Source organism: Epinephelus fuscoguttatus, linkage group LG12 (genome assembly GCF_011397635.1).
Source record: "Epinephelus fuscoguttatus linkage group LG12, E.fuscoguttatus.final_Chr_v1".
NCBI classification, from domain to species: Eukaryota; Metazoa; Chordata; class Actinopteri; order Perciformes; family Serranidae; genus Epinephelus; species Epinephelus fuscoguttatus.
Window position 1 is genome coordinate 550599 of NC_064763.1, and position 13189 is coordinate 563787.

General features: G+C 40.5%; 1 protein-coding gene across 3 annotated transcripts in view; it reads left to right on the plus strand.

Annotated features, from left to right (window-relative positions):
• The window catches only part of gdpd5a (glycerophosphodiester phosphodiesterase domain containing 5a), a 169796-nt gene that overhangs the window by 99689 nt on the left and 56918 nt on the right, over positions 1 to 13189 (plus strand). For all 3 annotated transcript variants that reach the window (XM_049591536.1, XM_049591535.1, XM_049591537.1), the window contains exons 7-8: positions 2069 to 2162; positions 2430 to 2575. In XM_049591536.1, the coding sequence (XP_049447493.1) occupies positions 2069 to 2162; positions 2430 to 2575 (240 nt within the window). The remainder of the gene's footprint in view (positions 1 to 2068; positions 2163 to 2429; positions 2576 to 13189) is intronic.

Here is a 13189-nt window from a genome sequence, read left to right on the forward strand (position 1 = left end):
TAATCCAAATCTATTGGTGGAAACCTTTTTCTTTTTGTCCAATCATGAGCAGGCCTGTTTTTAATGGTGTAATGCTTTCGTTCTGAGCCTGGAGTTCCCCAAGCTTTTCACCCTTAGCTCCGGACTTGCTTTCACTTTATTTTTAAAAAACATGTGGATTTTTGGGACTTTCTTTATGCAGCCTCTTGTGCTCTCATGTGCTCTCATGCAATATAATCCTTTAATGTGCATCAGGTAATACAAGCATTTGAGTGTGTGTGTGTGTGTTATCACTATACAAAACATTATAGGTTATATTTGAATGTGTGTGTTCTCTAGTGTATGGATACAATGTGAACTCATATTGTGAATACTTTGACATGTATGACAGTGTTTCAACACATATAGATGCTTCTCACTCAGTTATATGATGGTTATATGGCTTTGTTTCTTAATCAAGTTATGCAGTATAACACTTCTACTTGATTAGGCGTTAACTCTTTACACTACAGGTTCCATTACGTTTCGCCATCTTGAGAATACACCCGCCAGCAAGGGACATACAGCACCGCCTTCGGTGTTTTCGTTGTGAGCCAGGCCAGCACTGTGTGACTGAGGAGCCAAAGGAGAGCAGCAGCAGGCGCCTCGCTACCACCCTGGCAAATTTCAAACAAAGTCCCACTCTTTGAGCATAATGCAGGATCATGCATATGCAGCATCATGGGAGACGGAATCCTTGTCGCCAAGAAAGCGCAAAAGGGAATAGAAAAGGCAGCATGACTGGCGAATTAAAAAAACGAAGGCCCACATTGGGGTAGCCTTTCCCAGGTAGAGAGAGCTGCTGAGGGAGAATGGTAATGCAATCACAGGCCAGCGCCGCTGTTGACTGTTAGCCGCTGTTAGCGACCAGTCGCTAACAGCCTCATCCCTCTCCTCGCATCACTGCGCCGCTGTTAGCTGTTAGCCGCTGTTAGCTGTTAGCCGCTGTTATCCGCTGTTAGCGCTGGCCTGTGATTGTATTACCTTTCTCCTTCAGCAGCTCTCTCCACCTGGGAAAGGCAACCCCAATGCTGACCCTTGTTTTCTTAATTCGCCGGTCGCGCTGCCTTTTTGATTCCCTTTTGCACTTTCTTGGCGACGAGGATTCCGTCTCCCGTGATGCTGCGTAATACATGATCCTGCATTATGCTCAAAGAGTGGGACTTTGTTATGCGGCAGTAGTGCCGCTGGCCACTAACAGCTGTTAGCGGCGCAGTAATGCGAGGAGAGGGATGAGGTGTGTGAGGTTGAGCCACTTGTCAGTTGTCAAAGGACAAGACGTGATTGGTTTGTTTCAATTTACATCCGCCCCAACAGTCCTACATTGTAAACACAGCCAGCATGGTGAGGAGGGGGTTTGTCAACTCGCATCGCGTGTGTCTGTGTAGGAGCCTGAATGAATACTCCGTGTAGTATCGGATGACATGGTTTCATCAGTGTTATCATAGCTTTTTGGTACACAGCGGCTACAGCTATTGCAATACGTATTTGAAACAGTGAGGCGCTAGAGTGCGCCATCTGTTTAAATACAATATATGATTTCAACGTTAGATGGGAGAAATTCCTACACACTGTGGCTTTAAGATAAAAAAAACACAACAATTCTTATTTTAGGTAATTATACACTAAAGAAAACATACAAATCATATGATATTCATTTACGCCAATAAATCCCCCTAAATCCTGCACACTGGACCCTTGAATATGAAGCAAAAATCAGTTGTTAAACTTTGCATAAAGAAGTGAAGTCACTGCTCCCAGCCAAGAAATAGTCCCACATTCTTTTTCCTAATAAAGTAGTACTGATCAACCACCATATCAGCCCCTAGTACAGCACACACATTTTTTGTTTGAGAGAACAGACAAAATCAAATTTACTCTATTTCTCCTGTGACACACCAAGAAAGAGCTGTGATCATCACACTTTTACTTATTTCTGAAAAATTTAGCCACACATGCTACCCACATGCTGTACTCTGTTGTAGGCCTACTCACTTTGATAAGTAACCACCAGTTAACATCAGTTCTATATTTGTGTCTTGGTTACCAGTCTACAGCACCATTCCTGCACATTGGAGCCCTGGCAACAGTCACAGCTATCAGCTGGTTGGTAGCTGGATATGTGGTCCGCAGAGAGAGATCTAGTAAGTGGTGAAATGTATTTCAAGTAAAGATCCTTGTCATCAGCCACCGGGCAGATAATGGGGTTTGAGTTCTTTGGTTTATACAGAGTGATGAGGATTGAAGAAGATCATTTTTTATGAACTGTATCATGAATAAAGCTATACTTTACAGCACCATAAGCAGATGATATCAAATAAAATAATTTATATTTTTGAGGAAGGCCCCTTCCCTAGAGCAACAGAAGATTAATAAAGTGACCATAAAACCCCCTTACTCTTCCCTTTTAGATTCCCAGGTGTTGGTTTTGCTGATTTACATCATCATACTCCTGGCTCTCTATTTGGCACCATTAACATTCACCTGCCCCTGCATTATGGATCGCCACGGCCTCGGACCTCGACCAGACATCATTGGTCGACGAGGAGCTCCGATGGTAAGTTGGTGCTTTCCCAGACATCACTGTCTAAGCGAGGTCTATGAAAACATGTCACTGCAGAGACTTTTCAATGTCACTTTTAAAATATGTTTATGATTCCACTGATGGATTGATTGATATTTTTAAATTACACATGGACTGAATGTGAGGATGACTCACTATATTTCATACAGCAGAGTGGTATCGAGCTACACTACATGAGCCTTCTACTGTCAGGCTCAGTGAGTATGAGAAGCAACAACAGAGTGGACCATGATTTCACAGCAGGGCAAGCAAATGCAGTTTCAGATAACTAGCTACAAACAAATGCACAGTAATGTTCAGAGCTATGTTTTCCTTCTCTTTAATAACACACAGACACACACACACACACACACACACACACACACACACACACACACACACACACACACACACACATACGCTCGCACACATTCCTGTCCATCTACAGTATGCACATACATACAAATCCCAAAAGCCACCTATTTTTAATCTCTCTGCAGTGTATTTCATATGCATGTAGATTTTCAGTAAATCACAGACATATGTATATTGTTTTTAACACTTAAAACACGACAGTAGCATCTGAATTATTCAGACATTACTATGTTGTCAGGAGTCAATACTCACATCTCTCAGCTGGGAAACATCTACATGCCTTTTGTGATGGACAGTGACTTTATAGACTTGAACACAATGACTGATTGATCACCTTCTGCTGGAAACACATAATTCGATAAAGCTGAAATAGCATTGAAACTAGTTAAAGACCATTATCAGAAATATGGAGATTAATTCATCGGACATCAAAGCTCTTTAGATTTTCTTGCCTCTCTCTATTGTATTGTAAGGAGTTCTTTATTGCAAAGCAGAGAGCAAACTCAGAAGCAGTGACAATGACTGACAGGCTTACTTAGATAATGTAAAGTCAGTGGTATAGGTTGGCAGTCTGAAAGCATCTGAGGCCACTTTATTAATACGTGTATTATTAATAATTAGTGGGTTTCAAAGTCTTCATCAAGGTGAACACTTTTCAGACTGCCTATACCATGGACTTACACATTTAGAAGCTAGAAAGTCAATGTTTCTTATTCTTGATTGACTACTTGTATGGTGTTAAAACAGTCTCCTAAGTATTTACAAACAAATGTTACACGTTACATGTAAAACACAATGCACAAAAAAATGCAGTGATATGTATCTGTAAATCTGCATCTGTTTTGCTTCTAAATTACAACATATCTTCATTTGATAATTAACTTAGCATTTCTCGTGAAAATGTATTTGTGAATCTCCACCTACTTGTGTGAATTCGTTTGAGATTGTTTTACTGTGGTGTTTCACACAAAATCCACAAATGCAGGGAGCACAAACAAGTGCCATAATTGTGACTCATCTCATAAAACACAACGCACAAATAAATGCAGAGGGATTTTCAACCTGTAAATCAGTAACCAAACCTCTAATATACATCTGTTAAATCATCATTTATGAATGAACACAAACATTTGTACAAATATATTGTCATATTTTTACTCAGATCTGGATGTGAATCAATGGATTTGTATGGATCCTTTTGAGATTGTTTGTGTATCGCACAAAATACACAAACAGGGAAGACAAAGTGCTCTCCTGTAGATGGTGGAAAGCAACATTAATGGGTGCCAGTTATTGTAAACTAAACAGAAGAAAACAGCTGTTGTCTGTCAGAAGCAGGAGTTGCTAACTAGCTGCTGCCAACAAGGAGTAAGTTCTCTCTTTACTTTTTTCGATAACGTGCCTTTTATCATGAAGATGTTTTTTTATCCACACTTAGTCTGTGCTAAAATTCACTCATAGCCATAACTCAGGAAAGATGATGAGTAGATACCACCTGAGCTCAGCCTTTGGAGCTGGCAGGGCATCTGCTGCAAGATGCCGTGTTGAAGCCAACTGCTTTTTGCACAAACCCGGGTTGTATTACAAAGTGAGATCAGTTGCTCAGCGAAGTATGTTGACCCTAAAGCAAGGGTTGTCCATGTTACAAAAGTGGCTGTCTTTTAACTTGGCTAGATTACCATGGTATTCAATTCAAATAAACACAAGAAGTTTGTGCTCTAGAAAAGGATCAGCACTCAGTGAATAACCTCCTAAGCCCTATGATAAGCTATTATGGCAAGGCTTATCTATACAGATCAGTGAGCAGTGATAACTAACATGTCTTTGGGGTCATCGGGTGGGAACCTCCTTTCACCAGTGTTTCGTCTAGTCGGTCCCACGACACCTCCAGGAGGCTAGACAATGATCTCTGGCGTCCCAGAGACACTCCCCTAATGCCAGATCTCACTGCTGCCCACACCAACCCAATAACCTCCTTTACCTTACTTACACATGGCTTTCTCAGCCCGAACAGCACTGCCACTTTCAACCAAACCCAGGGTCCGTACATGCAAGCCAGGTAGAAGTAGTGCTGATACTACCTTTCCGAGCACATTCACCATACTCTATTTCACACGCTACATAGCATAACTACAATATAAGCTAAAGTTAAAGGAGATAAATAAACTTACAGGATCAGCAAACACTCACCTTGCAGCATGATCTCAAACAAAAGGGGATTCAAATAGGCCACTCACACACTTAAATAACCTTATGTAAATGCATTTTATGCTGCAGACCTAACCTGGTCTTGACCAGTTTATGTTCAGAGTTCTTGCTTGAAATTGGCTAAAAAGCACCTTTCACTAATTATCTTTTCAGGAAATAGGGTATTTTTAGAGTCAGAAGTCAATGTATGTGCGAAACATATTCTCAGCTGAGGGAATATGTTGCAAATTAAAAAACAAGCCATAACTTTACTTAAGGAAGGCCCTCGAACTGTAATTCCTTCTCACTTTTTTTAATACCAAATTAAAACAACATCATAATACACATCATATATTAAGTAAGTCTTGGTAAATATGTGACATAGGTCCTAATTTTATAAAACTGTTCTTGGTTTGCTGAGAAGCGCAATGAATTTGTGCTCAAATGTTCATATCTTTGATTATATAAGTACTTCCACTGTACATTACTGTACAGGAAAAGTCACCTCAAAGGTACAGTGACAAGACGTCCTACTTTGGCTGGAATTGTCCCATTTTCAGGCTGGGTGTGCAGAGCCCTGACAAATGTCTGTTAAACACTAAATGTCCACATCCCATACCAAATTGTCCCAGTTATTTAGCACAGTTAAAATAAAGCTAATAAGGTTATAATTGTTTTCAGGGCATTCGTAGAACCATGCGTGCCACGCGTCTGAATTTAACACAGATTTGTCTGTATTGTTTTCTTTCAATGTGTCCGTGTCAAAGTTGCTATGACACCTGAAACTCTCTCTGAGAGAACCTGTCAGTATACTAATAGTAAGCTGTCATACCAAAGATAAATTCAGGTGGAGGATCCTTTCCTTGCATGAGTGCATTTTCAGGTGTGCATGATGGAAATGCTGATATAAAAGATCATTTTAAGATGACCAAAGAGAAGGGGCTGCAACAAGTTACTTAAGTTATTAACCAGTCGCATTTAAAGTATGAGTAAAAGTAGTCACTGCACAGAAAAGTGTTTCCTGTCATTGTCCTATTCTATGTGATGTTTTTGGATTAACATTACTGCATTATAAAAGGACATTTAAATATAATAATAACACCATTAACGGCATAGAGAGTATAACATATACTAAGATAGGTATGAAATACAAGGATAAAAGTCACAGTGCACTGTAACAAATAAAGAATATTTGATTTAATTAAAAGCAGCAGCAAACAGAGAAGTCCCCTGCCTTGATTCCAATGAATTGAGAGTGGCAGTAGACCTGCAGTTTTCTGGAAGTTTGTTCCAGATATGTGGTGTATAAAACTAAACACTGCTTCCCCATGTTTAGTCTTGACTCTGGGGACACAAAGCAGACCAGTGCCAGAAGACCTGAGAGGTCTGGATGGTTTATAATGTAGCAGAGGATCAGAAATGTATGCGGGCCCTAAACCATTCAGTGTTTTTTTAAACCAATGGTGGTATTTTGAACCTCAGAAATGGAGTGATGTGAAATACTTTCTTGATTTTTGTGAGGACTTGAGCAGTGGCATTCTGAATCAGCTGCAGCTGTCTGATCAACATACAAAAGAGACCTGTAAAGAGGTGGTTGCAGTCATCAAATCTACTGAAAGTGCATGGACAAGTTTTTCCAGATCCTGCTAAGGTGCTGTTTAGATGACAACGATTTCTCTAAAAACTTTAAAAAACTATGTTTATATGACGACGTTATTGAAATGATCCCCATTCACACAGAGCCGCAAAATCTACTGGAAATGCTGTAGTATGCACACCAGGCCAATGGGTGGCAGTGTAAACTTGCAAAGCAACATCACGCCATGTGCCTGCGCTGAAGCGCCTTCCTCTACAACGCAGTGATTACAAACCAAAACAAAGAAGACACAATGGCAAAAGCATGCACAGATAACTTTGTCTGGATGGACGATGAGGTGGAGTTGCTACAGTAACAGATCTACACTTCACTTTAAATCAACAGGGTGAGCAGCACAAACAGAGCCCGGCATTGTTGTTGTGACGGTCGGCATGCCTAGTGACTGGAACCGTAATGCGCATGTGCAAAAAGTCTCTGTTTTCAGAGGTACTGCATATTGCAAGTTTACATGACAATGGAGACGCTGCCGTTTCCAAAAAGTTGCACTCTGGAACCCATTTTCAAACGTTGCATTTTCAGGCACCCAAAATGCTGCTGTCGTGTAAACGGTCGGCCAAAACGCAACTTAATTTTACTGTTTTCAGTTGAAATTTTTGTCGTATAAACAGGGGTCTAAGACATCAGTCTTTTCATCCTTGATGTGTTGAGTTGATAGTAGGCTCACATCATTACTGTCTTGACAGGGCTGTTAAAATTCAGTCCATGACTAACATCACCTTGAGTGCTTACTTTTAACTGCTCCTCTTTGGCTCCACAAAAACATTTACGTCAGTTTAGTGTTTGTTTAATTGAATAAAGATGTGGCACTTCCAATCTTCATCTTCATAATTAGGTTAACATTTTTTTTTTCCATAATCTGTGCCAGTGGAGGCATGTAGCTGTTAAACAGAAGAGGTCCCAGAATGGAGCCCTGAGGAACCCTGCATGTCATTTTTGTACGCTCAGATGTGTAATTACCCATAGACACAAAGTAGTCTCTTTCTTTTAAGGAGGCTCTCCTCTTGAAGCTCCACGCTTTTTCCTATAAATTGAAGTCAAATGACATGTGTAGCAAAAAAGCAACACTATTGCTGCAATTATATAGAGAGAGGAATGCTACATGGCAGAAAATGAATAATTGTATAAATTCTCAAGATAGTATGTTTATTATACCATTCCGTTTATTTCTGACGTGACAACTTAACATTCTTTAAACTTGATGCAGCTGATTTTAAATGTTATCACATTTACGTAGGCTATACTGACTCAGTCCGATAATGAAGGATACGTGGAAATAACTTTCGTGTTTAGGAAAATCAAAAATGAAAATTTTTTATTGATGGAATATTATCTGTGAATACCAATAGACTACTGAGCTTTTAAAATTGGTGTTCTATTAGCTATAATAGCAGTACCAGTAGTGTAAAACAGACTTCAGCAAATCAGGCCTAAGCAAACATATAACGATTCATAATATAGTTGTTGTACCTATGATTTTATAGAAGGCATCTTTTAGAGCCAGTGTGGTCAAATTGACCAGACAACACTAAAAACATATCCAGTTGTTTAGTTAAAACAAGATTCCAATACATAGGCTTGGCTTACAGTAAACCTTATGGCTCAGTTAGTTAAATAAGATGCATTTACAATGTTTTACCTCAGCTGACATTTGATATTTGTATTTCACACAAAGATTGACTTTTGACTATAAAAAGACCCTTTTTCCAAAGGTGATGGTAAGTGAAAGGCACTTTTTAGCCAGTTTCATACCTCTCTATGTCACTAATCTCGCTTCATACAGTCTGGGTTGGCGCAAAAAGCAGTGGGCCATGACTCAGGAGCTTGCAGCAAATGCCCTGTCAGCTCTGAAGGCTGAGCTCAGATGCTGTCTACTTGTCATGTTTGCTAAGTTATGGCCATGAGTGACTTTTCATTATCAATAAAGTTTGAACAAAAAAACATCTCCATGATAAAAGGTACGTTATTGAAAACAGGACATACTCCTGTATGGTAGAAACCAGTTAGCAACTAGTTCTTCTGACAGGTTGTTTTCTTCTGTTTAGTTCAGCAATTGGCATCCATTAATGTTGTGTACCATCATCTACAGGACAGCATTTGTGGATGCTTGTGGATTTTGTGTGACACAAACAGTCTCAAAAGGATCTGTACAAATCCACTGAGATTTACATCCAGATTTGAGTGAAAACATGACAATATATTTGTATAAATGTTTGTGTTTGTTTACAAATGATGATTTACGAAATGCAAATTGGAGGCTTAGTTACTGATTTACAGATACAAAATCCCTCTGCATATTGTTTTATGAGACATTAGTCACATATATGACACTTTCTGAATCCATGCATCCTGCACTTACATATTTTATGTGAAACACCACGGTAAAACAATCTCAGTGAATCCACACAAATAGGTGGAGATTCACAAGTACATTTTCACCGAAAATGCAAGTTGATGCGATATATGTGTTGTAAATTAGAAGCAGCAGATTTCTCCATTGCATACACACCAAAAATGAAACTATGCACACAATTCTGAAAACTTCAAGATCATGGTTCAACAACAGAGCACAAACTGCATCATTTAGTACACTTTATTTACCTGGAAAACACTGGCCTTCAAAATGCCACATGCTAATCACCAATTGGTCTCACACAAAAATAATAAGAAGAATGCATTGTTATCTCTTTTATAGTAATACATGTCCTTTCACAGTGTAATGTTTGCCATTTTACTTTTCAGTGCAATTTCTGCGAGTTTTGCTACAAAATAGATAACATTTTTGTATTCTCAGAAGTCTAACAATGTTGCAGTATAGATTGTAATTTTACAGTATGACTTTGTGAGGCTGGGTTGGGAGTTCCAATTGGAGCTCACGTGCATTGTATCCTGTGGTGATACAAAGATTGTGTTAATGCAATATTCATATTATGTATTTACAGTATTGTATTACAATATGGCAACATTCTTTACACTGAGTGTACCATGGAATTGCATACAGACAAAACAAATAGAGAAGTAAATGTTGTTTAACTTTTAGCACTCTGTTTTACAGTTACTGTTTTACATAATGTTTTATGGAAATCTATGGCATAATAGTTTAAATATATAATAATATATTGTAAAACAACAAAAAAACACATTTTACTTACTATTATATGTAGTACTATTCTATTTCACACAGGCTCCACCCTCAACAGAGCTCTAAAGGTTGTACTCTGCTCCAGTTATGAGCACCCATTTACCTACTGAAATTTGCATAAATGTGGCTGGTCAATCAGGACATTAACTGAATACGTGGTATGTTATTATTGATGAGTGACCCAAAAGTTCCATTTTAGGGTACAGTTAGCTCCCACTCCCATTCAGTGGGAGGAGAAGGGCGAATAAAAATTTGCTTCCAGTAGCAAAGCAAATTCCGATCTTCACATCACATGGAGTTCAACTTTGCAAACCTTGACTGGTGAAGCTAATTAACATTAGCTTGCAAGCTAGCTTGCTTTGTCTGTCACATCAGGCACTGCCCACATTCAGCACAAATATCACCTTGGTAGGCAACAGTCACACACCTATGTTGACACTCCTGACCATTTGTCAGGAACTCATGTTTCAAAGTATTAAAATGGCTATCAAAAGTAATTATTAATTATTAATAACAATTATTAACTAGAACTGCAAGCAGTTATTAACGGGGTCCAAGCCTCCCTGTTCAATTCGTCTTCCACGCCCCATGGAGCCCACGATAGTCGACCCCAAAGGAAGACAGGCTCGGGGCGAGCGTCAGGACACAGGCCAACGTCTGAGCTGCCGTATTCACTGTAATGTGTAGTGCATTGTCGCATTATTATATCTTATCTGGCTTGTGGGAAATCACAATACCATGTATCTCAGGAAAGGTGTCTTTATTACCAGCAACAGGTGGTAGCATCACTCTCCACATAACCCATAACAACCCAGAATGCCCCCCTTTGTCTTTTTCTGCGAGCTGTGGGATGAACTTTCCCAGTTGATTCACCATCCCCAGGAAACTACGCAATTCACTTGTGTTAGTTGGCACAGGCATTTCTCTGACTGCTGCTGTTTTGGCCGGATCTGATCTAATTCCTGCCTCTGAGATAATGTGGCCCAGGAATTTAACTTCTCTCCGTGACAGCTCACATTTTTCCATATTGAGAGTTATGCCTGCTTTTTCAACTTTTGTCAAGACTGCGTGAAGATGGGCATCATGGTGAGGTGCGGAAGCTATCCCAAATGGCAGCCGGTTAAAGTGATAGCGCCCAAATGGCATGATGAAAGTTGTTAGCTTGGCGGACTCCTCCATCAGTGGGACCTGCCATAGGCCCATGTTGCAGTCAAGCTTGCTGAATATTCAAGGTCCAGCTAATGAGCCAAGTGTCTGTTCAACAGAGGGGAGTATGAACTTTTATCTCCGTACTGACTCGTTGAGTTTCGTGTGGTCAACGCATATGCGAGGGTCTGCTGTCTTTTTAGGCACCACTACCATGCCTGAGCACCAATCAGTGGGCTCTTCCACTCTGCTGATGACTCCAATCCTCTCCATGTGCTCTAGTTCTCTCTTGACTTTGGGCATTAGTGGGAGGGGAACCTGTCATGGAGTCTTTAGAGAAAACGGCACTGCATCAGGTTTCAGTTTGATAGTGTACAGCTGTTGTATTAGACCAAGACCACTGCACAGCTTTGGATATCTGTCTTTCATTGTCTCTATGTCGATGCTGCAAACTCAAGCCGCCAGCCCTAGCTCTTCACTAGTGGGTCTGCTGAGTAAAGCTGAGTGCAACCCTCTGATCACATAGATGTCCTTTTGTATCTGTTTGCCATTGTGCAGTGTCACGTTTGTGAAGCCCAGCACGTCCAGCGGGGCACGTCCAGGTCCCAGAATGGGTTTCTTGGCTTTCTTAAGCATTGGCCTGTCACGTTTGAACACTGTGTTGAGCACATAGTCTGGGATGACAGTCACATCTGCACTAGTGCCGATTTTAAACTTGACCTTTCTGTCCTTTAACTTTAAATCCACCATCCATGGATCTCCATTTGCTACTATTGTGCCAAGAAATATGCTTTCATCCTCCTCCTGGACCTCATGCACAGTTCTTGATGATACACACACTCGTTTGAAGTGTCCCTTTTTTCCACATGAGTGACATATTTCTAATCGCTTTTGCCAGCGTCAGATCTTTATCCAGCTCCATGTGCTCAGACTGACGGAGATCTGCTAGTCCCACTACTAGTCTGTCTCTGATCAGCTCCTCATGCAACGTGCCATAGTTGCAATGTTCAGCTAACGTGTATAAAGCCGTCAGAAACGAATCCAGTTTCATTTTCTCCTTGTTGTCTCATGTTGAAACGTGCGCTTTCGTAAATCACATTTTTCTTGACAATGAAGAAGCTGTGAAATCCATCTCTTACCACGGCATATTGCTGTTGCTGCACAATTTCAGTCCTTTCAGAACATCATCCGCTTCGTCACCCATACAGTACACGAGGGTGTTTACTTTGTTTTCTTCCGTGGTCGTGTGTAGATTACTAGCTTGCCGAAAGCGCTCAAACCTCTGAATCCATTTCTCCCATTCATGGGGTTTGGTGAAGTCAAACGGCTCCGGAGGCCGGATACTGAATGTTGTACTTGGACCGGGCGTGGGTACCTCTCTCTCGGTAGCTGCGTCTGCTGCACCGTCCATTAGCTGCTGCGGCACCATGCTAACCAGCTAGCGGCTGCTCATTGACTGTTTACTTTTCCCGACCAGGCTTCTTTCAAACACAGGTAACATTCACTGGATACATGATCCCACTTCTGACACCATGTCACATTATCATATCTTATCTGGCTTGTGGGAAATCACAATACCATGTATCTCAGGAAAGGTGTCTTTATTACCAGCAACAGGTGGTAGCATCACTCTCCACATAACCCATAACAACCCAGAATGCCCCTCGGCATCCGCTATGTTGCATAACGTAAACAATAACACCACACATTGGAAGTACTAAAGGCTGAATGAATTGTTGCAATAAGTCACTTTGACCAATCATTACCAAACTTGGCGGCTGGCCTCAGGACCATCCCCACATCATGCTCACCAATTTTCGTACAAATCCGATCAACTTTTACGAAACGAAAACCATTAAAAATTCGCACATTTTTTGACTGGGGAAAATTCTTTTGATAACTTTAGATGAGGCTCATCTTGACAGTCAACATGCTAAGTTTCTTGCAGTTTGGATAAAATCTGTAGGAGGAGTTCGAAAAAGTAGGTTTTGGATGTGCAGCGACTTAGCGAAGGAAATGTGCGGTGCAAGTTGGCAGGGCCTATGTCAGCAAATCCAGCTCTATTTAGAGAATACGTGGATATAAAGTTTATGAATATGTGATT